Below are 25,470 nucleotides of genomic sequence, written 5' to 3'. Positions count from 1 at the left end.
ACCCTCTCTGTAAGCTGAGGAAAACAAGCAAGGATAATAATGACAGTGACTTTGATTTAAAATATGCCTTATACATTCATCTAGCCCTAAGTTTTATCAAATGATTCTCCTGGCTAGCTGAATTGGTTTTGTTTTTTTTAGGAATTTGATCTGATGTCAAAATTTGAACAGCATGAGCAAGCCAAACAAATGCACATCCCAGATATAAAGGGGCTAAGACTTCATCCCACCTTCCTGAACCTTCCAGAGGCCCCCAGGGGCATCAGGCCCTGTGTAGTTCTGAGCCTTTCACACACAAGTGTGCAAGTCAGCATCCATAACATCCCTCGGGAATGCCCACCTTCATCCCTGGGCTTGAAGGCTTGCCTCACTGCAGCCCTGCTCAGAGGGTAAAAGGTTAGCCCAGAGCACATTTAGAGCCTGCCTGCCATGACTGCTGTGGGAGGCCAGGCCAAATGCAGGAGTTAAGCTGTTCCCAGAGCCCAGCCCCCACCCTTTGGGAAAGGCTTTCCTGGCAACCATCCTCTTTCAGGGCCCATTAGAGAAGTGCACATTCCCTTGGTCCCGCTGGCTGTAGTCAAGTTTTCCAAGGTGGGGTCCGGGGTGGGGGTGGTATAAAGTATTACATTATGAGCAAATGCTGAAAGCTTCTATTTTTCCATCTTCACCCCTAGTTTGCAGTTCAAGGTCCTAGCTTGGCCAGAAACCAACTGGGCAGTTTTGTTGAGAGGCAGCAACTTATTTTTATCAAAGATGGAATGTAGAGTTACGGTTGTTTCAAACGCCACTGCACGGCAACCGGGACTCGCCCTGCAAGCATGCCTGAATCCTCTTCTATGGGTAGACACTTGGCTTTCTTGCCTATCCCTTTCCCCATCCAAATGCTGAGTGCAGAGCATCAAGTGCCTCAGAATTAGGGGGGGGGGAAATGTGCTGGACATTCAAAGTATCTTTATTACAGTGTCTAATTTAAATTCAAGTTCTGATGCTGATCACAGATGGTCCTATAAACCCCACCACCAATTTCCCAGTGCCCACCTCACTGTGGTATGCTGCTCTGAGCTGGCTTCTGGCCCCAGCTCTGGCCCTGTGTTCCTTGAGCCAGGGTCTGGCCCTCTCTGGGCCTTAAGAGTACCCACTTATAGGTAGGCATAGATTGCCTTGATCAGTTTCCTCAACCTTTCTGGGTCACAAAAAACTTTGAGATTTTGCTAAAAGCTATGGACACTCTCCTTGGGGGGGAAAAAAAATGAGGCATTTGCTCATTGATTCAAAAAGTATTTATTAAACTTCTGCATGGAAAGAATTCCAATTCAGGGCCTTCACAGGCTCCCTGGGGGGTTCATCCCTGAACCTTAAGGTCAGAAATCCCTGTGGTGAGCTCTGCCACCGTGTGCGCATATGGACTCTTATCTGGAAGTACCATAATGATTCTAGTAAAGGATCGCAAAACCACCAGTCAGGCAGATGCCAGAAGACAGAGGCGCCCAGGGAGTCATTACATTATGCGGGTGATGCCTGGCTTCCCTCCCCTTCCCAGCGCCCCCACCTAGCACGCTCACGGGCAAACACGCAAGCACACCAAGCCAGGAATGTGCTGTTTCTGGGCACTTGGACTGCAGGGAGCTGGCTGCAGCCCTACAGAGACAAACATCTCTTCTATCCTGGGCTTTATTTTTCTCACGGTCTCTGAAAGGGCTGTGATCAGGTGATAGGTATGAGACTGCTCCCTGTACAGGTGCGGAGCAAGTATGGAGGGGAGGGGAAAATCCGCCTAGTGTGTACTTACTCAAAGCTCTTTCAATAGCCTTCCCAGGATAGCCCTTGGCAGGGCAGCTACCACGTCCCTGGCAGGCTGCAGGGAATCTGAGTGTGAGAAAGTCAGTCAAGCGGAGGAAAAGAGAGGAGAAAAAAAGCTTCAAGTCCTTAGGCAAAATACCTTTTTTCTTCTTCTCTCACTCTTTCTCCTTTCTTTAGCTTTAAACAAAACCCACAGACCATTATGATACCCAGGGACAAAGGGGAGTCTCACTAGAGATGTGGTTATTTGTTTTATGGTTTAAAGCAAACAGGTGATGCAATAAGATGGAGAAAAATCACCCTTCATGGGGCAGAAAGGAAGGAGACAAACCCTTGAAATCAGGGCAGCCCCTGATTGTGATGCCCCTGGGCATGATACAGTGGGCAAGATTCCTGTGTCTTGCTTGTCTCAAAGGGGGATCAAAAAAGTGACATCCTCTGATGAACAAGTTTCAATTTTCTCTGTGCTTTGGAGGGGGGAGGAGACAAGGAAGAGGGAAAAATGAAGACTTTTTCTAAGAGCTTTCCAAACCAAAAAGGTTCTTCTTGAGTGTAGGAACTTGATTTCCCATTTGAGGTGTAGAGAGTCTCCCGTTGGTGCTATTTTCACTGCCCAGGATAAAGATGCTGAAAAAGTCTCTGAGCCCATTTGCAAGGAGACTTTCTTCTTGAATGACTGGGATGAGGGCTAGGATGTCATAGGTTTGTTTGTTTATCTGCCCTAGAAACAAATTCATGGCAAAATTTTGACCAACTACCCGAAAATATGTGTGTGTGTTTAAACTATTTGCTCATTCTACCAGTGTAAGCACTCCTAAAGTGGCAATAAACGAGTTGTTGATTAACTATTTGACCAGTGAGGCTTTTTTAGGCACTGCAGTGAGACCATAACTTGACTATGTTCAACATTCTCCACGTACCTTCAGGGTGCCAAATCCCAAGGAGAAGAAAGAAAATGGGAGAGAAAAAAGGGTTTTTAGGCTGGAAGGGACAGTGGGTGGTATACCCGGTTAGTTAATTAGGGCCCAAGAGCAAACAGCATTCAATGTCATACAAGAGTTTAATAGAGGAAGTCACTGGCTCTCATAGATCTGGAGGGAAGCCAGAAAGGGTTAATAAGCTTCCCAAGGAAGATTTTCTTTCCTTGGAAGAATCTGGGTCAGAGTATTTATGCAGTTTTTAAAAAGTCAGATGCTGAGCAGAAGCATTTTAAGAAGCTTGAAAAGTTTGCATAGCAGAAAGCCAGGTAACTTCACAGGCTCATCACCTTTCACCAAGAAGATGTCAAACACACAGGGAAACTCCACTTTTTCAAAAGCAACAGACAGTTCTCTGTCATCACCACTTTTCCATCTGCTTAAAATAAGAAAGAAAAGCCCTACCCCACTGGCCCAGGTTGCAGGTCAACAAAAGAGGCATTGTTCATCATTTCTTCAGAATGTGATGGGACACAGCCCACTCTGCAGTGTGTTAAGAATACACACACACAAACACAAATCCCAGAGAGGAACCCAAGGGGCGAGAGTAAGTAAACTCAGCCTGCAATGAGGTACAGATTTGGCTGCAGACTTGAGGGCTATTCTGGAAGATGAAAATGAGGCTTGGAAGGTAAATAAGGTCCCAGTCACAACGATTTCTTGGTTAGATTCCAGGTTGTGGGGGAACAATGCAGCAAAGGGTAGCAGGTTTCTGCAAAACTTGGATCACTGGACAACGTGCAGTCAACGCCCAGGTGAGCTGGTTCTAGGCAGGTGCTTCCAGGTGTCAGTCTACACTTGTTACCTAGGAACTTACCTCCTTTACTGCCTTGAACCTCCTAACTGGGCCCTCTGCCTTCAAACTTTGCAAACCACTCTCCATTCTTTTGCCAGAACCATCTTCCTAAAGGAGAACTGTGATGTCCCTTTTCTGCTCAAGAGCATTTCACAGCTCTCCATTGTATAAAGTCTTTAGCAAGATGTTTAACAGACTCAAGCCTCCTCCTCCAGTGGCTTCTTACACTCTTGCCTGTCACACAGCCTGGGCTCCAGACCGTGTTCCTTGAGTAAAGACCTCAAGTTTCAAAGCCTAGGCTGTTGATGCCATAGGTACTGTCATCCTTTCCAGCCCCATGACTCACCACATCTCCAGTGCCCCAATCCTACCTATTTTTCAATATACAAAGCACAGGCCCACCTCCTCCAGGAAGTTTTTCAGGATACCCCAATTTATGAGTCAATCAATTATCCTAGACCTTCACAGCATTTTCCTTTATCTAGACCCATAACTGTCTCTCTTGAGCCTAGGATCTACCAAAGGAGTATATGGGAAAATAGGCAGATGTCAGCTGCACGTAAAAGTACAGTATCTCTCTGCCCTAGGCTTCCTGTGGACAAGAACTATTAATATTATATTCATCCCTGTCCCTCTCCCCCATATAGACAAGCAATAGTGTTGCCCATACAGAAGTGGTTCAGCGTTTCTTTGAGGTTCTCCTGTTCTCTTGGGCCATCACCCAAGCTCTAAGAGAAAAGAATAGTAATAGAGGAATGCTTCCGTCATCAATCAGAAAATCATTCTGCTTGCCTCCAGAGTTGACCATCAGTTCCTTGCAGGCTGCCACTATATCTCTCGTGGTAATCCCAGGGTTTAACACTGTGTCTGGCACAGAGCATGCGTCCTGTAATGAAAGGAAGAGAGGGGCTTGCCCAAGGTCACCCAGAGCCAGGAACCGCTGAATCTCATCCGGGACCAGATCTGGTGAAATCATTTACAACATTATCTCAGTGGGGAGCTCAGAGGAAGGAAGGAATGAAGTGACTGAGAAATGTGTGCCAGGCCTCCGGCGGCCTCTAAGCCTGGAGGACTGGGAGGGGGTGGGGTGGGGGCCGACATCAAACAAGACGCGCTCTCGGCTCCTGGGCTGCCCCAAGCCGCCCGAGCAGCTCCCCGAGCTCCTGGGCGGCGGGAAGGGCGGAAGGGGTGGGGGCGCGGGGGCTGGCGACCCGGGCAGGCGGGCGAGCGGGAGGGAGGCGGCGGGGGCGACGGCGGCCGGCCGGGACAGTGCGCGTCGCCCGCCCTGCGCGGCAAATCCCCCAGGGAGGCCGCCGCCAGAGCCCTGGCGCTCCCGGCCCGGCGCCCGCCACGTGGCACCCGGCGGCGGCGGCGGCGGCGGCTCCTCCCGGCGCGCGGCCCGGCCAGCCGGCAGCACGCAGCCGCCCGCGCCGCCCGCCTCTTCCCGGCCGCCCGCCGGCGGCCTCCCGGGTGCAGCGAGGGGGAGCTGCCCGGCCTCCCTGGACTCGGAGAGAAGGCGGGCGGCGCGAAGCCGCTTTAACCGCAGCCGCCGAGCGGAGGCAGGAGGCTGACCCGGCCGCTTCCTAAGTGCGGTCAGGCATCTCGTGACCACGGCGGGCGCCGGGGGCCCCGCGGGGGGAGGGAGGGCCAGGGCAGGGAGCAAACAAGAAGGTCCCCACCCCTCCCCCGGGCTGTTGCAAGTGAGGCTTTCGGCGGAGTTAAAACCTCAAGCCCGAAATCAGGGGTGGAGGGGGGGGTTGGAATAATTCCCCACTCTCCACCCCAGGGCGTGCGCTCCCCGCCCGGAAGGGCTGACCTTGGCCCGGGGGTAGTTGGGGTGGGGGCGGTTGGTCAGCGCCTGGGCTAGGCTCCCAGCCCGCCGCCCCCTCGGATTCCAGGCCCGGCGGGGGCCGGAGGAGAGGGGGGGGCCCGGGGACACACACACACACCCCACACGCAGCGCGCGCCAATGAGCCCAGGCCAGGCGCAGGGGGCGGGGTTTTCCCAGGCTCGAGCACAGCAGCTGCTATTTACCTTCTTGGCTTCTCCCGGGGACCAGGAACCAGCCCCCGCGCTCCGCCGCCCGCCGCCGCCCCCCGCCTCCCTGCCCCCGGGGCGCGCGCACACACTCACACACGCACGCACACACACACATCCTCCCTGCCCGGCCGCAGTCGCGGCGGCAATAAAACATCCTGGCACGTGCTCCGGCTCCAGGCGCGCCCTCGCCGGCCGGCTGATGTCAAACTGCAGCTCGGCTGGTGTAGCTCTTAAAGGGCCCGCGCGCGCCGGGTGCCGAGGCTGCCCTGGCCGCCCGCGGGGCGGGAAGGAGGGAGAGGCTGCCGCTCGGCAGGCCGCCTCGGCGCGCTGCAGAACCGAGAGGGGGCGGATGGAAAGGGAAAAGTTGGCAAGGACGTGCGTGCGTCCTTGAGGCATTGCCATCAAAGTCCCCCTTGTTAACCTTTCATTTGAAATTCCATTTCCTTTCTGCTCAGTTGGAAATTATTCTGATTGTTTCCTGGGGAAGCGCGGGGTCCGAGGCCCCCAACTCCAGAGGAAAAATGAGGGACGGACCGGGGGAGGGGTGCGGGGATCGAAAACCACCTTGCTCTGAAAAACCTGCAAATATAAGATGGAGGCACATTTTCCTTTTCTGCATGCAAAAGGAAAATTTTTTGCCCTTTTTTGCACGGTCAACTTTCACCCCCCTCCTCCCCCGAACGTGCGGAGTCTGAGAGGGAAATCACTTAGATCTTTTCGTAACTCACACCCTTACATTCCCCCGTTCTAACCACTGCATTTATAACCTTTAATCCCTGTCCTTCTAAACCTTTAAAAATATATATTTCAAATGAACTTATTACTGGCAAAGCAGCTCTATTACATATGAAAGGAAATAAAGAGCAAAGGCCGAAGCCCCAAGAGAAATAAACTAGACTAGAGCAAACCCAATGCGGAAAAATCCTTTCTAAAGCAAAGGCCAGCAGGGAGAGTAGCAAAGGGTTAAAATCCTTTTGATTGACGTTGTAGCCTCTGGTGCCCCGGGCTCAGGCGCGCGCCATTGGCCGCCAGGCCTTGTGCCTGGCGGCCAATGGGGGGGCGCGGTCCACGAGCGGTGCCGCGTGTCTCCTCCTCCCATTGGCTGAAAGTTACTGTGGGAAAGAAAGTTTGGGAAGTTTCACACGAGCCGTTCGCGTGCAGTCCCAGATATATATAGAGGCCGCCAGGGCCTGGGGATCACACAGGATCCGGAGCTGGTGCTGATAACAGCGGAATCCCCCGTCTACCTCTCTCCTTGGTCCTGGAATTGCGCTACCGATCACCAAGTAGCCATAAGATATTATAATAAACCCTCAGCACTTGCTCAGTAGTTTTGAGAAAGTATAAAGTAAAAGGGACATAAGCAAGACAATTTTTTTGTGTGTGAAGAACTCCAAAAATAAAATTCTCTAGGGATTAAAAAAAGAAAAAGAAAATGCCAGCTGATATAATGGAGAAAAACTCCTCGTCCCCGGTGGCTGCTACCCCAGCCAGTGTCAACACGACACCGGATAAACCAAAGACAGCATCTGAGCACAGAAAGGTAAGGGCAGTACCTGTATTTCCCTGCACCCCCAAGAAATTAAGTCGGGGTTGGGGCTCTTTTCTCCCTTAAAATCGCGGGGAGAAATGGCAGGTCCCATGGGAACTCAAGCGCTCTTTTTTAAAAATTTTCTTTACAGTCATCAAAGCCTATCATGGAGAAAAGACGAAGAGCAAGAATAAATGAAAGTCTGAGCCAGCTAAAAACACTGATTTTGGATGCTCTTAAAAAAGATGTAAGTGGGTAATTCTTTTTTTCTCTCTCTCCCAGGTATTAAGAATGAAATCCCCTTGCCTGCGGGGTCTTCCCTGCCTGCACTGCATTCTCAGAGGCGGGAGAGCTGGGCCCCTCTAGCCGAGGTCTAGGGCTGTCGCCGCCATGGCCAGGGGGAGGGACGGACCCCCACCATTCCGAAACCTCTGGCGAGGCTCTCACTTTCCTCCTTTGCCTCCTCTTCTGTGCAGAGTTCGCGGCATTCCAAGCTGGAGAAGGCGGACATTCTGGAAATGACAGTGAAACACCTCCGGAACCTGCAGCGGGCACAGATGACGGGTGAGAGCGGCTCGCCGCGTCCCCCTCTGCGGGCGTCTCTCTCGCCCCGCGGTGATTTCTTCCAGACTTCCGCCCGTGGTTGTGAGAGGCATTCAGCTACATTTTACTGCCTTGGCTCACTCTTGCGTTCCCACGGTCTGGGGCTTATTTATAGCCACAACTCCAAGTTGTTACTGTTCCGGAAAGGGAGGGAGAGAGGTTGTAGTGGCGAGGGCGGCGGGCGGCGGGCGGCTTGGCAGTGGGGGAAGCGGATGGGGGGGGGGGTGAAAGGATTTAGAACCGTGGTGGTTTTTAAGCTGCGTGGAGCTTGGGGTCATCTAGTTTAGCACGCCCTCCTCGCCCGCTACATAAGGGGAAATAAGGCTCGGATGGTGCAGAAGAGGGGGAAGGGCACTATCCAAGGTCACATCGCGCGGGGGTGGGGAGGAGGCAAATTTGAGGCTTCAGATCGGGTTAAATGAAGCGACAGGGAATGGAGAGGGAGCGTCTCGGGGTCTGTCGCCAAGCTAGTGTGGCTAGGTGGAGGGTTTTTCTAAACCCAGCCGGCTACCCAGAGGCAGTTCCGCGGGCGGGTGGTCAGGGAGGCGCGCCGCGAGGACCTCCCAGGGCGGAGGCGATGGCTTCGGGGCCAGGGCCTTTCGGTGACCCATCCGTCTCCTTCTGGCCCGCAGCCGCGCTAAGCACAGACCCGAGCGTGCTGGGGAAGTACCGCGCCGGCTTCAGCGAGTGCATGAACGAGGTGACCCGCTTCCTGTCCACGTGTGAGGGCGTTAACACCGAGGTGCGCACCCGACTCCTCGGCCACCTGGCCAACTGCATGACCCAGATCAACGCCATGACCTACCCAGGGCAGCCGCACCCCGCCTTGCAGGCGCCGCCGCCGCCCCCGCCAGGACCTGGCGGCCCGCAGCACGCGCCGTTCGCGCCGCCGCCGCCGCTCGTGCCGATCCCCGGGGGTGCGGCGCCCCCTCCCGGCGGCGCGCCCTGCAAGCTGGGCAGCCCTGCTGGAGAGGCGGCTAAGGTGTTCGGCGGCTTCCAGGTGGTGCCGGCTCCAGACGGCCAGTTTGCGTTCCTCATCCCTAATGGGGCCTTCGCTCACAGCGGCCCAGTCATCCCAGTCTACACCAGCAACAGCGGGACCTCGGTGGGCCCCAACGCAGTGTCACCTTCCAGCGGCCCCTCTCTCACGGCAGACTCCATGTGGAGACCGTGGCGGAACTGAGGGGCTCAGGCCATCCCTCCCCCTAAATTCCCCAAACCATCTCTCTTCCCTCCGGACGATAAACAGGAACTTGGACCATGAGAGAGAAGGGAGGACTTTTGAGATTAAGTGGTTACTTTTTTTTTTTAATTTCTAAAGTTACTTTTTTGTAGAGAGCTGTATTAAGTGACTGACCATGCACTATATTTGTATATATTTTATATGTTCATATTGGATTGCGCCTTTGTATGATAAAAGTTCAGATGACATTTCGTTTTTTACACGAGATTTCTTTTTTATGTGATGCCAAAGATGTTTGAAAATGCTCTTAAAATATCTTCCTTTTGGGAAGTTTATTTGAGAAAATATAATAAAAGTAAAAAGAGTGAAGGCTCTTATGACTTAGAATTATTTTTAGAATATGTAAAAATGAAGGTCTTGGCAGAATTTGAATTACACATAATCTGAGAATTCAGGAATTGGTTCCTTTTGTTATTAAAAGAACATTTTAAAAACCCATCAAGCCTTTTACCATGGCTCCTTGAGCTAAATTCCATTTAATTTGTGAGAACCCATCTGTTATGGCTTCCTTGATCAATTTGTGGTCAGTCTCTTAAAAGATTTCAAAACCCTTTTTACCCACCTGCAACTAAAGTCATTCAGTCCTGGTTCTCATACTGGCTCCTTCTGAGGAAGATGGAAGGGGGCTGAGTTCATGAAGTTAATCAATCCAGTACTTTGTGCCCGCCACACATTTAAGGGTGGCTCCTGCAGCACTAGTGCCCTAGGGCATCTCACCAGCATCCGAGTAAAAAGTCTTCATAGCTGCAGCTCCAGCCTTCAAGTGTTGGAGTCTTTCTCTAATTAAAGTCAATCCTTGCAGCTAGACATTTTCTGTAACAGCACCTAAAAGTTTGAAATGCCTCTCTGCACCCTCTTCAAGCAAGCTGAGAAGGTCAACAGATTCCTTCTGCCAAGGAACAGCTAGTTAGACTCCCAAGTGGAGCCCCAGTCCAGATGATTAACACCAGACATATGTTTTTGATAAGTTTCTGTGCTTGGCTCTAATAGAGAAAGCATGTGGAGGCCGTCCTGGCAAGCACACAGGCCATCTTCCCCTTTTAATACAAACAGCAAGCGACCCCTTTGCTTGGTCATGCCCCATTTCCAGGCAAGATGTGGGCTCCAGATAGAAGCAAAAGGGTTGTCTCGGGTTTCAGCTCACATAACCCTCCTTAACAAGTCCTAACTCAAAGCGGACAGCTTTAAACTGTGCCAGGATCTGCAGGGAATTTCTTCCAAATCCCATCACAAAGGCTTGTCAGATTTTGTCAGATTTGGCCAGGTGTTTGACTGCATCCAGGTGTTGGGGAAATGAAAACCACGAGCGCTGCGAGACCAGACACATCAGCCGCGCTGTGGGTCTGGCGGGCGCGCCCTCCTCCCGCACCGCCGGCCAGTCGTCCTCCCGGCCCGGCCCCTCCCGCCAGCCTCCTCTTACCGCCCCCACCCCCACCCCTTCTCTTAGAAGGGCTTCTGGGAGGAGAAGGATGAGGCGGGAGAGATCAATCTTTGAAGCTTTCCTAACAAAGATAAAGCCAACGATTTTCTGTCTTATTTCAAAAGCTTCACCTCTCCCCTGCCTGGCTGGCCTTTCCCACAGGCCAGTGTGGAGAGCCGCTCTATCACTGAAATGATCTAGCAGACAGCAGTCAGTGTTCTACTCAAATACCTTCCATCCAGCTTCAGATCTAGAGCGAAAGGTTTAAAAAATGCTTTAAAATTTTTGGCTCCTACTTGCCTCATTTTGCCTCTGTGAAAGGTGCTCAACATACCTTCCCACCAAAGAAATAGTCATACACACACACTCTTCTTTATCATATCATATTCTGCCATTTCTCTCCTGTTTAAACACAGACATCATAACAATTGCTCTTTTATGACACAACCCAAGCTCAAATGCTTCACTTGGTAAATCTGTCCTCTGGCTCCACCGGAAGCCTCCTGGCAGAAATAAGGGAGACAACAGAATCTCATTTTTATAAAAACGCATTTATATTCTTAAAAATTGACACACACACACTGCAATCATTAAATCAACTCAAAACTCAATCTCTTCATCTTCCCTGTGCTGAAGGGGAACAACTGAAAAAAGAGGATTTTTATTAATATCAAAAGGACACATATTGAGGGGAGTGATGATGTTAGAAGACGTAAACATTTGTTCTTTTGAAAATAATTTGTAGTTTGAAAGTGGTCTTTTTTCCCTGAAATTTGGGTTTAAACTAGTAGATGAGGCATTTCCGTACAAAACGAAAAGAAAGGGGGTACCCTAGGCCCCAGTGGGGATTTTCAGGCTCTTATGCCGGTTCTGCCGTCGAGCTCACAGTATCTCTTTGGGTGAGTCATTTCCCTTCTCCGGGACATTTCCAAGTCCGTGAAAGGAGTGTGTTTATTTCTAAGGCCCTGTACTCCCCTGCACCCAGGCTCTTTCTGCAGTAATTAGCTGGGGGAGAGGAGAAGCTTCAGTCTAGCCCACATCAGGATCCTTCGGGCCAGAACTAACTACACAATCTTGAGTCGCACCCAGCAGCCCCTCTCCTCCGCCCCGGGGCGGTGCCGGTGGCTCCCGATAAGGCGCGGCTCCAATCTCCACGTCCGGATGCGGGCCGCCAGCCTTGCAGCCGCTTGCATTAGCCTCTGAATGGAGACCCTCCCGGGCTCGGGCCCCCCGCCGTGCCCGGCAGCATCCGGAGCTGGAAAGGCGCTGAACTGGAAGCGGGGCGGGGGGTGGAGCGGTCGCGGGGTGGAGGGGTGGCTGGCTCTCCTAGGTCTAGAGTCGGGAGCCTTCTCTAAGTAGCGAGTTGCCGCAACTGGGAGGAGCTCCCCCTCCGCGCGCCCCATTCCACCCCACGTGTTGCTGGAGTGGGGACCTAGGGGTTAAGTTGGACCCCCTCATCGTCACCGCCGTCCCGGGAAACCTGTCATTAAAGTCAATTAACTTTTCCCACACCCCTTGGCCGGTAACAACCCGCTGCTAGCTTCCTCCCCGGCTCCTAAGTGCAACCAGATGGGCGGTCAAGCTGCCCCCGCCGCGCGCCCGCCGGGGCCGCCGGGGGTTCCAGGGAGGCCGCCGCGGCTCGCGGCCCGGGCGGGGAGCAGGCCGGGGCGGCCACGCCGGGCCAGCCCCGGCGGCCCTGCGGCCAAGGTGGTTTGCTTAGCAGGCCCGGCTGCTTTCTGGCAGGAAATGAATAGCTCCCAGATGAGCTCAGGCAACCTGAGAGGTCGTGAGAACGGCGCGAACCCCCGCCTGTGCAGCCGGCAGCCTGCCAGGCCGCGGGGGGAGCGGGCGGCGGCGGCGGCGGCAGGAGGCCGGGAGGCCCGGCGGGCGGTGGCGGGGGGAGAGGGAGGAGGGAGCCGCTGACACACGAGCCCGCGCCCGCTCCCGCTGACAGGCAGGCAGCCGCCCGCGCCCGGCCGCCTCCCCCGCTTCCCCGCCCGAGGCCCCAGCGCCTCCCAAGCAGCAGGCCCTTAGCCGCAGAAACGCGGCCGCCCGACCCGCCGGGCCCGGGGGTGGGGCCGCCTGCCAGTGTTTTTCCAGTCCCCCCGGTAGCTCCGGGCCGCATTTAGAAGCCGGGAAACTGGGCCGAGGCCAGTGTCGGGGCAGCAGAGGCCCTCGCGGCCGCCGGAGCCTTGCCAAGCGGCAAGCCAGGCCAGGGCGGGTGGGGGCCGGCGGGGAGAACGGCCGGGCCAGGGCGGCTCAGCCCACACCGTCGTCCCAGACAAGACACAGCCGCCCAAGGGCATCTCGCGACTCCATAAAACAAATGGTTCTCATCTCCGAAAACCCTAGTGCCTACTGAGTGCCCAGCAAGCCCCCTGCCAGAGCTAAAAAGATAACATTAAGACCCACCCACCCCCTGCCCTCCCAGAGCTCTCAGTTTAGCTGGGGAGATATACAAACATCCAAGTGATTCATCCCAGGCCTGATGAGGGACGTGCCAGAAAAGTTTCAACAAAGGGCACCTAAGAACAGAGAGATGGATTCTGATTGGAGGGTAAGCCAGGTAAGGTCTTCAGAGCGTTGGCACCTGAAGCGGAGACCTGACAGATGCGGTCAAGGAAGAGAAGAGATGCGAATGGGAAGGGAAACGTAGAGAGGTAAATGTGTAAGTCCAGTTGGGGGAATTCCAGGAAGTTTGCCATGGTTGTATTGAAATTTTCAGGTATATGAATTGGCTTGGAGGCCAAAAACTAGAGCCAAAGCACATGATCTGGCTTCAGGATGCTGAGGTTGTAAGTCCAGGCAAATTACTTCTCTGCACCTTCTTTGTACCATAGGGTGGTATTTGTACCTCCCCAGGTGATATTTCATAGCGTTGTGAGGATGAAATGAGTAAATGCAGGCAAAACATTTGGAGTGGTGCTTGGCACATAAGCCCCCAATGTGTGTTAGTTGCTCATTGGTGTCCAACTCTTTGTGACCCCATCGACTGTAGCCCACCAGGCTCCTATGTCTGTGGAATTCTCAAGGCAAGAATACTGCAGTGGGTTGCCATTTCCTTCTCCAGGGGATCTTCCCAACCCAGGGATTGAACCCTGGTGTTCTACATTGCAGGCAGATTCTTCACCGTCTGAACCACCAGGGAAGCTCAATGTAGGTCAGCTATTACGATTTCTAAACCACAGTGAGAAGGCAATGGCATCCCACTGCAGTACTCTTGCCTGGGAAATCCCATGGACAGAGGAGCCTCGTAGGCTACAGTCCATGGGGTCGATAAAAGTCGGACACGACTAAGCGACTTCACTTTCACTTTTCACTTTCATGCATTGGAGAAGGAAATGGCAACCCACCCCAGTGTTCTTGCCTGGAGAATCCCAGGGACAGAGGAGCCTGGTGGGCTGTCGTCTATGGGGTCGGGCAGAGTCGGACACAACTGACACGACTTAGCAGCAGTAGCAGCAGCAAACCACAGTGAGGGATGGTCACCAAATGGGAAAGCCAGCCCTGGCTTTCGCCCAGTGATTTCAGGAGCTGCTTGTGACTGCACCAGCTATGTGAAAGTACCACTGCCTCTTCCCTAGGTTCTGAATTTCATGTGTGTGCATGCTCACTCATTTCAGGCGTGTCCAAATCTTTGCAACCCTATGAACTGTAGCCCTCCAGGCTCCTCTGTCCATGGGATTCTCCAGGCAAGAATAGTAGAGTGGTTTGCCATGCCCTCCTGCGGGGATCTTCTCAACCCAGGGATCAAACCAGTGTCTCCCGCATTACAGGCAGATTCTTTACTGCTGAGCCACTGGGAAAGCCTTGAATTTCATGTACTCATTCATTAATTATTGAACCAGGCACCATGGAAATAAAAGGAAGAAGGAAGGCATGATCTCTGTAGCTATAAAGCTCTAACAGGCCCAACAGACCAGTATAAATAGATAAATTTAAGTATTCTGTGTTAAATGCCATAGAAGAGGATTAGTGTACACTATTGGTACCAACAGGTAACACTTCATAATGGGTGATTTTTGGGGCCTCCAAATCATGATTAATCTTTGTGTACATTTTTCTGACCATAGAAAGGGCTGGTGTGGTAAATAAGAGAACTAGTCAAATTCCACCTAAGAAAGATTAGTGTCAAATGGCTAATTTCAAGATTCTTTTTTTTTTTACAATACTATTATCTTCTGAATGTGCAGAGTCATCTTAATACGGTCAAGGAAAGGACTGGGAGTTCGGTAATTCTGGTTCCAAATTGATCACTGCCTATGAGATGCTGAGCAAGCCCTCCTGAGTCTCTGGCCATTAATTTCCTCACTCACAAGGCAGAAGCTTAGACCAGAAGTCTCTGAAGGCCTTCTCAACTCCACGGTCTGTAATCCTCTCCTTGGGGTGCTTCCATATGCCTCTATAACTTGACACATGCACTGGGGCTCTAGGAACCTATATCTGCAAGAACCTCTATCAGGCACATTTCAAAATCTCAACCAAGGTCCTGGGGTGGTTTTATAACCAAGTATTTGCATCTGCAGTTAAAGATATGGAAACAGACCTGAAGCATGGGCCCTGTACCTGCACTATTGCAAGAAAATAGGCCACACATTGAGTTCTTGGAGACCTGTGTGTTAGTGAGACCCATCAAAGGAAGACTACATCTGACAGGATTTGCCTACATATCTGCCACTAAGACAGTATCCTTCGCTGTGATATCTTGTTACCTTCCTTGGAAAACAGAATAGCAAGAATTAAAAGTGCCATCACTTTCTCCTTCATCCTAAACACCCCCCCTCACCCCAACCCCCACCTACCACTCCCTCCCAATCCTTTCACTTGCCCAGTTCTTTTCTGAAGAGGATGTGGTTATCAGACTCTCCATTTAGGAAACATATTTCCATAGCTGGTTAGAGTTTTTCCACTAATACACTTACTGAAGTAACTAAACTTACTGGATTAGCCTGGTTAAACAAGAATTAATTAGTGAAATCAGCATAAATTAGTGAAAAATCTGAATTTTAAATATCTAATAGAAGGAAAAACAGTAAACTTGGCAAATACTTGTAGTAAGTCTGAATTCATAATTTACAGAACCACTTGCTTTCATAAAACTAATGCACCAAAGTCATTTAAAGACTATTCTCTTAAGCAGGTTAAACATAGCTCTTACAGTATTATTTATAACTTAAACCTTTATAGTAAGAATGAGAAGAGCCATGATTGCAGCATAAGTAAATACTTGAAGTCTGAATTAATAAAAGGCTTTACTGCAGCTATTCTATGTCTGGATATATTTCCAGTTGTAATTTGCCTTTAGTGAAGCAGCAATCAATGACTTCTTTTTTTTTTTTTTTAAGAATTGCAAGTATCACTTAATGATAGTGATGCTATTTAAGGAATATTCTTTGTAATTTACTCTATTTTGTTATTAAAAAATGCAGTCTGTTTTCATGTTAACTAATTCTGCTAGTTTAGTCATCAATGTGAGAAGTGAAATTTATAAATTCAATTGACAAAATCTCCAGCCTAGAGAAAAACTACTTCAACAGATAAACACCACCACCCTAAACTTCATGTTTTCTACAACGTAGTTTTTTTTTCTATTAGCTTTTCCCATAAAAATGTGTCGATAAGGCATCAAAATGTAGAACAGGAATATTATTCCTTGAGGGGGCAGGAGAGGGTACAAGCCATATCAAATTGGTTTCAGAAGCAGAATCCTGTGTGACATTTAGGAGTAAAGTACTCCAGGCATTTTTTCATTTTAGCGACTACCTAACAGATACTCAGGATCAGAGATGAGATACAAAACTAAAGGAAGGCTTCCCATACACCACATTTGTGAAGAACAAATAGTCTCCAACACAGAGTTATTCTTCCCTGTATCTCTTCCGTAATTAGGGCCCATATGATTATTTTCGTACAAATACTGTAGAACCTTGCAGAATCAAATAGATATTTCCCTTGAAACTATGTAGCGAAGTAACTGTGGAATTGGCCATTAACACCTTATAGAGGTGAGCCAGCCTGTAAAGACCTCTGAAACTGCAGGCTCCTTTGGTCTACTTTTGTTTTCCTGTTTTGGAGTTGGGGGGAAGGGCCGATGGGAAAGGACCATAAACTATGATCGTCTAGAGAACTCGAAACCTACTGTGATCTCCTTGAGGCTGCATTTTAAGTTTAAAATAGTGAGTATCTATCCAAAGAAGAGACATTTTAATGCTGGGAGAAGTTCATAGGATAACTTAACATGTCATTCTTGCCTCAAATATTCGCACAGCTCCTAAATAAAAAATCTGAGGCTGTAGTCATATTTACATACATACACTAGTTTAAAAATAGAGGCTGGATTTTGAGCAATTGATCATTTGGAGATATGGCAACTAGTCTCTAACCTGATATGGGGTTGAATTCAACTTAATTTTTTTATTAGCATAGTATATTTTATTGAAGAGTAGTTGAGTTACAGTGTTTCAGGTGCAGAGCTAGGTGATTTAGTTATACATATATATTATTTTTCATAGATATTGACTATAGTTCCCTGTGCTATACAGTAAAACTCTGTTAATTGTTGTGTATCTATTTTTTTAATTAGAAATCTAGCATTCTATTCATACTAAGTCAAACATGTGAAATCAAAATGTCATAAAATTTTCAACTAGGCCCAAATTCATAAGTTTTCTAAAATATGTATGTTTTACATACATTTATATATGTGTATACAAAAGCTTTTCTAGTACATTTGATAAAGGCCTGCGAAAGAACATCAGGTAAAAGAGATGGAAAATTGGAAAACATTTTTAAGACATCGAGTTTGCATGCTTAGTGTAAAGCCTCCAGCTGGGAGTCCAGATCTTGGCTCTGTGCTTCCCTCCTCTGAGTGAGTCCCTCCTCAGCCTTCCCAGTGTTCTCTCTGGAAACTTGTTCTTTTTAAAATAAATGCCCCTCTACCTGCAGCGTCTGAATAAACCCCCTGTGGCCACCATTGCCTGGCTCTGCTTTTCTTTTGAGCCTACTAGATGGATGATGCGTCACTTTGCCCACCCCAGGTGTGAGTAGGATGGGAAGCAGCAGGGGGATGAGGATGGGGGTGGGTCCCTGGGCTGGAAATTGAGGACCTATGCTCTGCCCCCATACCCTTGCCCACCCTTGGCTCTCCCTTCCCCAGGCGCCGTGGGCTCGCCCACTCTTTAGTCCTCTGGCCTGATGGCTCTCCTTCCCTTAGGCCTGCCTTCACTTGGCTCCATCCTTCCCTTCTTTCACAGGAACTGTGGATCCTGTTCCCCTTCACCAGGGAGGTGGTCCACAAAACATCAGCTTTTATTCCTAAATTTTCAACCTCATTTTACTTTTCCCTGCTGTATATAAATACATTCATTTTTCTACCATCTTTCAGAGCCAATTTCCCCCACCCCGCACCCGTCTCTCCACCTTGGGCTGCTCGCCTCCCTGTTCACCCTAGAATCTAGCTAGTAGCCCCCTGCCTCCTTTCTCTCTCCCTGTTACCTGTGCAGCCAGACTCCTGAGTGCCCCTCCCTCAGGGAACAAATCAGATGGTCCTTCTTTTGTTCTCTCCTCGTCAACACTTGTGAGGTTCTGAGTATGTGCAGACTCCATCCTGAAATTCCCTCCTTCCTACACCCCTGTGGCACATGTTTCTCCGGACTTCCTCCAGCCTCTCTGATGACTTCTCAACATCCACCATGGGACTTTTCCCCCTTGACCCACCCATTAAGGTCACTGTCCTTGAAAAATCTATCCATGCCCTTTTCTTCTTATGACTCCGTCACCCACAGCGTGAAGACCCACTGGCATCTGCATGAAGACCGTCAAATCTGGTATCTTCAGTCCCAGATTCTGCCCTGAGCTCCAGATTGTGGACCCAGCTGCCTGTGGGCCATCTCCACGTGACAGTCCTTAGGCTGTGAGGTGTCCTGCCTCTGTTTTCCCAGTCAATGTGTCTTCTTCAACCCCACCACCAGTCTCCTCCCTGCCTCCCGTGGGGCACAAGGAACCATAAGGCTTCCGCTTGGTCGTTGCCTTTGTGCAGGAGTTTCGTTGCTTTCATCTCCTTCAGACTGGTTTCTTCACCTTCAGTTTTGCCTCCCTCCAACCATCAACCACACACTCCAGCCACACATCCAAACAACCACATCTCTGAGAAAACACTTCCAAAGGCTTCCTATTGCCTCCACCACCAGAGAAACTTACATGGTTTACTCCTGGCCTAGCCTCCTGCCTTATTGCCGACAAGAGGTCAGTACCCCATCCACATGTCCTTGGCGTGCAAAGCTGCCCCAGTGCCATGAGCACCACTCCCCCGCCCCCGCCCTCCTCCACTTCTCCATCCAGAGACCTCCTACCTATGCATCCTTCAAGACTTTGCTCAATTCACCTGGTTCCAGAAGCCCATCTTGAGGCCTCCAAATCCTAACTCTGATCCCTGCCTCCCCTTTTCCCCACTCCTGGAGCATTTAACACAGTACTGATGACACTGGATTAGAGTGTTTCTTTATCTGTCTCCCCAGCTCAGACTCTGTGACTGTTAGAGGCAAAAGCAACATACTTTCTCTCTACCTGTAGTAAGTGGCACAATCAATGGCTGCTGTATAGAAGTCATTCAGGAAGGTGCACATTACTAGTATAATAAGAAAGAGGATATTAATAAAAATAGCAACTTACATTTGAATAATTTGAATTTAAGTTTCACAAACATCCTCATTTAATCCCCAATCGCTGTAGGTAAGTAGGACTGAACATGTAACCCTCGTAGCAAATGTGGACAATTCATCTCAAAGGGAGTAGATGGTTTGACCAAAGTGGAGCTAGAGAGAGCCAGGTGGGTCTCTGGGACCCTCCTCTTCTGGCTGGAGTGTCACACTTCCCTCATTTTCTGCAGAAATGGACCAGACTTTGAAATGGACAGAAATGGGGCTGTACTTCCTAAAGCCTGTCTCTGTGGTTGCCTTTCCCTGCTGACTATCAAGGGCAAAAATAAACCTAGATCTAGTCTCCGCGGCCCATGCACTTTTGCTACATGTATAGCCAGAACCGCTTTGGAACTGCTGGAAATCTGTTGTCCTCATTCCAGCTTTGCTGTCTTAGACATGTAACTGAGTCTCTCAGGGCATGAGAACCGCAAGTCCCTTCCTTCCTCCTGTATGCTGAGTGACAGAATTTATGCAAGCAAAGGCAAGTTTTCTTTACATGTAAAGCTTAGTGATTCTCAGCACAAGTGAACTACCAGGAACTTCTCAGAACCAAAAATTAAAAAGAGAATAGGAAAATCCTAGACTTTAAGAGGAGAAGTATTCAGTTTTGAAGATCATATTTGTGTGGGCTGGTTTAGGAGTCATTCTTTAGTAGGTGAATGAGTCACACCGTGACCCAGAGAAACCAGTGGGCATAAGTGTCTAAGGGTGTAACAAAAGGTTCCAAAGTACCAGCCAAGGAGGCGGCCACACCATAACAGCTGCCAGGACAATGTGGCTGTTTGCAACAAGATCAGTGCAGTCTCTGTAAGCAAAACGTCCGCCGAGCCACAAAGCAGTTGCTAAATTTCCTGGTATAGTTTGCTTGGGCTTTTCTTTCCTGTTTGTGACCACTGGTGTTTTTCATCCCAGTTTAGTGTTAGATTGCAATGAGCGTGTATTACCTGAGGCGTTCCTTCAGAAGAGAGAGTTTGTTGAGTTCACTTGCAGCTCGGGATGCAGTACCAGAAGTGAGGGGTTGTCTGGGACCAGTGGGTCACTGAACCACAAAGCAGCTCTTGGTTGCAGCTGACTAGTTAGTCATTCACTGGGGATTCATGCAGCACCTACTCTGTGCCAACACTGTTCCAGACACAGAGCTTCTACAAGACCGGCCAGGCCTCGGCTCTCAGAGTGCACACATCCCACTGCAGAGAAGACAACCAAAAAAGAAAATAAATAAATGAAAGCGAGAACATCAGCTCATGGTAAATACTATGAAGCAACTAAAATCAAGTGCTGTGATAGAAGGGACAGAAGTGTGCCTGAGGCCTAATTTGGGATGAATGATCAGGGAACATCTCACTGAGGAGCGGACTCCTGAAGCGGGGAAGGCCAGTTAAACCAAAAAACAAACAAACAAAAAACCCAACCTGATTTTGCAGACCTGGTCAGTGAAGGTCACAAATGTCTCTGCTGGCCGACCTGGCAAGGTCTGTAAATGGCTGACTGTAATGCCCAGGGCCACAAAGAGGACCAATGTCATTTGCTGCTGTTTCATGAATATAGTTACTAAAAACTTCTCCACAGTTTGCAAAGCACCTGAAATATTCAAGGTAGAAGCTGATTCAAAGAAAACTGATGAAATCTCTTTGTTTTCTGCAGGAAGATGTGGGGTCTAGAGCACCAGCCTTGGTTTTATATTCATGTGTTCATTCCATAGATATCTTCTGAGCTTTCACCTTGCACCCAGGGGTGGTCTGGGAACCCTGGAGATGTAGTGGTGAACAGATGCGAAGGCCTTCAAGGAAATAAGTCTAGAGAGAGCTATGGCTTGTGAACCATATAGGAGGAAATATGCTGAAAGCCATCATCCCAATACCCTACGCTGGTCTAGCCAGGAGTCTTTGTCCATGGTTCTGTATTTGTCAGTTCAATCATTTATCAAATATGTATTCTATACCCACTGTGTGTCAGGCCTTGAGCTACAAAGGACAATAAGGCAGAAGGGGGTCCCTGGTTTCTAAGGACTTAAGCTATAGTCAGGAGGAAAGAGACAACAAAACATTTCACAAAGAAATTAACAAGATAATTTCTGTATTTATTAAGTCTTCTGAGGAAATTAAAGTAGGGCATGAGATAGCCTTGGGGAGGGAGATGTCCTCTACAGAAGACTGTGAAGGGTGGGAGGATTCAGCAAGTCAAGATCTCAGGAGAGAACATGACAGGTAGGGACATGGTAGGGAAAGGCCTGCATCAAGAAAAAGCAGCGGCGTGCTGGGTGAACAGCAAAACAACATGTCTGAAACATGCTGGCCAAGGGGAGTGGGGCCCTCACTCAGCCTCAGGAGAGCTGGCAGGTCACAGGGGACCTTGACGGTCTCAGTGCCAAATCTGTGTCCAACCCTAAGAGCAAAGGGAAACCACTGGATCAGTGATGCCTAATAGAGAATAATGTGGGATTTAAAATGTTCCAGTAGCTACATATTTTAGAAGTACAAAGAAACATTAATTATAATATAATATTTAATCCAATATATCCAAAATATTACTTCAGTATATAATCCATGTGCAAAATTATTAATGGGGTATTTGACTTTCTGTTCAGGGGAACTAATGCAAAGAACTGACTCATTTGAAAAGACCCTGATGCTGGAAAAGATTGAAGGTGGGAGGAGAAGGGGATGACAGAGGATGAGATGGTTGGATGGCATCATCAACTCAATGGACATGAGTTTGAGTAAGCTCCGGGAGTTGGTGATGGACAGGAAAGCCTGGTATGCTGCAGTCCGTGGGGCTGCAGTCAGACATGACTGAGCAACTGAACTGAACTGAAGTTTTTGACAGAGGTGTCTTTGTCATACTGAGAGCACTTCTCAACTCAGATCAGCCACATTGCAAGTGCTCAGTAGATGCCTGTGCCCCATGACTACCATACTGGCCAGAGAAGCATGGGAAGGTCTAACGATCGTCACCCCCCAGAGAGCCAGGCTCAGGGTTATTTCATTTCTCCCTTCCCCCAGCACCTACCTGCTATCATCATCCATCAGAGCTTAGATAATTCTCTCTCAGACCATCGCTTATCTCAGTGTCAAGCCCAGCTCAAGTGTCATCAGTATTTTTCACATCAGTGACTGCTGCATCCTCACAATTGGATTTTTTGCCTTTGTCTAACTCTGTCCATCTCTTGCCATTGAACTATTAATATTTCTGCTAAAACACAGCTCCCTCTTCTTCCTCCTCCCATCTGAATCTTCCATAGCTCCCACTGCCCTCACTGACACAATTAAAACCCAGGTCCCAGCTTCATCTACGTCATCCCACTTACACCAGTGACTTATGCAAGTAATGAAAGTCATGTAACTTCATTTTCCTTAAGCACTATGAACACATATCCTTAAACACTATGAGCAATTGTAATCAAGCATTGAAAGCTTTTGGGATTTTGTTTCCGTTTACTACTTTCCTTTAATAGTAATTTTCCTCTCTCTAAAAAAAAATGTTTTCTATTTTTTCAATTGATAATTTTTTTCTTTTAAAGTAATTCCAGGGACCTGCAACATTTGGATATGAGTTGTTTACTTATTGTTTGATTTCTTGGTAGTTATCATCTTGCAAGCCAACTGCTAGCAATAGTGATATAAGGCAAATGTACATAATCAGGCATCACATGGGATACGTGTGTACATAAACATTTAAGCTAAAGTAAATTTAATTGTATCTTGAGCCACCTATGAAATTACTTGAAATTATAAAAAAACTCTATGAGCTATAACAAGCCAAGGCTGGAAACCTCTAAAGTCCTCCTTGACTTTGGTTATGACCTTGTAAGATCAACTGAGCTGACATTTTTGAAGTACAGTTGAAGGTCATTCCTCATTTTTTCTTTTTCGTCTTGGTTGAAACATTTAAGTAGCTGAATATGTAATTTTTGCAGATCCCACTCCTAAAGAGCCATCAAACCCAAAATTCACATGATGTCCACATGTCCACACAACTGTTCTTGACTATTTATAGATGTGAGATATGAACTCCAGAAATAGACTGGATGTGAATTAAGTCATAAATTGCTATTGAAGGAAGTTTGTGCTTACATCTCTGGAAAGTAATATTAAAAGACCAGGAGGGGTTCACAAGCTTGCTCCAGCTGGACTCCCCATTCCCTAAATCTTGTCTATCGACTTGATTCTAAATTGCTTTGAGAACTTACTTCTGTTCTTTGCATATATCTGAGTATAAATGAAGGTCTAATAGTACTTTTTACTTGTCTAACAGGCACATAAAGGCACTTCTCCTTGCCAGACCATGGCTTCCAGGGTTTTTCTAAGGAAATCCGTCAGCAAAGTTTGTAAAGCTCATGGCTCCACAGGCTATCTAGAGATCTGGTCTTCATCTTTTCCGTGCTTCCTTCCAACGCTAAAAGAACCCTTACTGAGCACCTACTGTGTCCTCACGCTGTGTCACTGTGGAGAGACAGATGAGTGAGTGAGACGCCAGTCTCTCCATCTCTGAAGAATTCAGGTACAAATTTAAAAATTTTCAAAAGGGGGCCCCCTAAGGTGATTCAAGCAAAATGAGCACTATTTTCTTTTTTTTTTTTTTTGAAAGACTGGAGAGTCCAGGCAGTTTGGCAAGAGCAGAGGGAGCAGAGAAGAGGTTAGAAGAAGCCCCAGGGCTGGGTGTGGTTTCCAGGGTGAAGGCAGAGAAAGGCCAGGTCTGACCAGTTTCAGGTGCTAATGAGTCACAGCCATCAATCAGTTTAATGTCCAAGAAAAACTGTCTCTTTGAATCCCCTAGAGGGGTGCAGGTGGAGTCAGAACCAGACCTGGAGATGGATCTTGCTCCAACTCACTGTGACCTTGGTAATGTCACTTGCCCTCATTTAACCACAGTTTCTTTCTGTATCAGTAAAATGGCAACATTGTATCCTACAGTTCCAGGAGTCCTCCAACTCTGAGACCCGGGTTCCCTGAATTGCCCTCCCAGTAAGCCTGCTCCCTGAATGAGGGTCAATACCTATGGACCTGTGAACTACGAGACTGTTTATGCCAGATGTTGCAGTTAGATGGCTGTGGTCCATGGGTTGTAAGTCGACGTTAACCTGCCCTCAGAAACAGAGCCCCTTTCAGTTGCTCATTTCTCCACCCTTCTCCCCAATCTCTGCCCAGTTCTTATTCTGACCTTTGTCTCCGTTTACCCTTCTTTTTGTCTGGTTCATGTTTTAACCGTTGATTCAACAACCATCTTAGCACCTGCTATGCCTACCCAGTACCCTTCTCTCCCGGCTCTACTCTGGAGTGAACTTCTAGGGGGAAAGAGAAGAAGAGAAGGAAGGGAGACTGGGCTGTCTTGCACTGTCAGGCTGGTCCCAAGAACTTGATGTTGGGCTCCTGAGCTCTGGGGAGGCCCTTTCCCCCTGTTGGTGGCCCCCACAGCAGCAGCCATCCATTTCCTGGATTTTCGCCAGATTCCCTGGAGAACAAGGGGGAGTTCCTGTTCCCAGGATCCCACCACTAGGGGCTCAGCCTTTCAAAATAAAACTGAAGACTCCCTCCCTCTCACTCTCTCCCCAGTTCTTTTACTTCTCAGGTTAAAGCCTTTTCGGACCCTTTGACCTCCTTACACTCGAGGATAGTCGGGTGTGTAGATGAGGGAGATAAGTGACCCCAAGAAGTGGAAGGGCAAATGTGGGCATGACAAACCGTGAGGAGGGGGCACTGGACCCCAAAGGAAGGTCAAAGCTGTGAAGGAAGTCATGTTGGAGGAGGGAGAATTAATGGAGTGAGGCCCCTGGCCAGGCCTGACTAACTACGCAACTAGGTGTCAAGGTTCGAGTTACCTGACAGCAGCTGTCATTTTTCTGCCACCTTCAAGCTGCTGTCTCTCCCCTCCCTGTGGCTCCTTATTTCTTTGACCCAGGAGGGGCTGTTATGGAATCTAATTGAGACTCAGAACTGGAGAACACCTACCTCACGGAAGCTGGGGTGAGCCCCTCTCATCCCCGCCCCGTGGATATGGCTGGTCTGGGCCCTGCCCCACCTGGAGAGTGACATCTCTCTGAGGCGGGAGCCACTCCCTTCCCTTCTGTCCTGTGGGAGCCACATCTCATTTTTCTTGCTCCTGAAGAGTGTTCCTGTATGTAATTAAGGAGGTGGTGAAGGCAGGAAAGGAGAATTTTTGAACTGGGGACCCAGGGCTGTCCAAAAGCATTGCAACTTCTGACTGAAAGAGGAGAGAATCTTTGAGTTGGGGAGAGGAGAGCTGTTGAATTGGGATGAGAGTAGGGTGGTGGGTGTGGAGAGAAACAGAGAGAGGTAGAAACAGAGAGAATGAGGGTGATTTATGCTATTCTGAGAACAAAAGCTTAGACTCTGTCCCTCCC

General features: G+C 49.1%; 1 protein-coding gene and 1 long non-coding RNA gene across 2 annotated transcripts; one reads left to right on the top strand and one right to left on the bottom strand.

Annotated features, from left to right (window-relative positions):
• Window positions 1-1,262: 1,262 nt before the first annotated feature.
• Window positions 1,263-5,760, bottom strand: LOC121816684 (uncharacterized). The gene is made up of 2 exons (XR_006056345.2): window positions 5,608-5,760; window positions 1,263-4,459 (listed from the first exon to the last, which is right to left on the bottom strand). It is a non-coding gene; the product is annotated as an uncharacterized LOC121816684 (long non-coding RNA).
• A 1,052-nt stretch (window positions 5,761-6,812) lies between these two features.
• HES1 (hes family bHLH transcription factor 1) lies at window positions 6,813-9,299 on the top strand. Its single transcript, XM_004003033.5, has 4 exons — window positions 6,813-7,156; window positions 7,296-7,391; window positions 7,621-7,708; window positions 8,380-9,299. Exons 1-4 carry the CDS (start codon window positions 7,049-7,051, stop codon window positions 8,928-8,930), a joined length of 843 nt encoding a protein of 280 aa, XP_004003082.3. The 5' UTR covers window positions 6,813-7,048; the 3' UTR covers window positions 8,931-9,299.
• The last annotated feature ends 16,171 nt before the right edge of the window (window positions 9,300-25,470 follow it).

Source organism: Ovis aries, chromosome 1, assembly GCF_016772045.2.
Source record: "Ovis aries strain OAR_USU_Benz2616 breed Rambouillet chromosome 1, ARS-UI_Ramb_v3.0, whole genome shotgun sequence".
Lineage (NCBI taxonomy): Eukaryota > Metazoa > Chordata > Mammalia > Artiodactyla > Bovidae > Ovis > Ovis aries.
The sequence above is the reverse complement of the archived record's forward strand: the minus strand, read 5'-3'. Positions and strand labels throughout refer to the sequence as shown.

Excerpts from the sequence above, each read along its gene's own strand:
- HES1 (XM_004003033.5), top strand. The coding sequence starts at position 7,049 with ATGCCAGCTGATATAATGGAGAAAAACTCCTCGTCCCCGGTGGCTGCT. Across the intron at positions 7,392-7,620 it reads TGGATGCTCTTAAAAAAGAT|AGTTCGCGGCATTCCAAGCT; the intron begins GTAAGTGGGTAA and ends TCTTCTGTGCAG. Across the intron at positions 7,709-8,379 it reads GCAGCGGGCACAGATGACGG|CCGCGCTAAGCACAGACCCG; the intron begins GTGAGAGCGGCT and ends TCTGGCCCGCAG.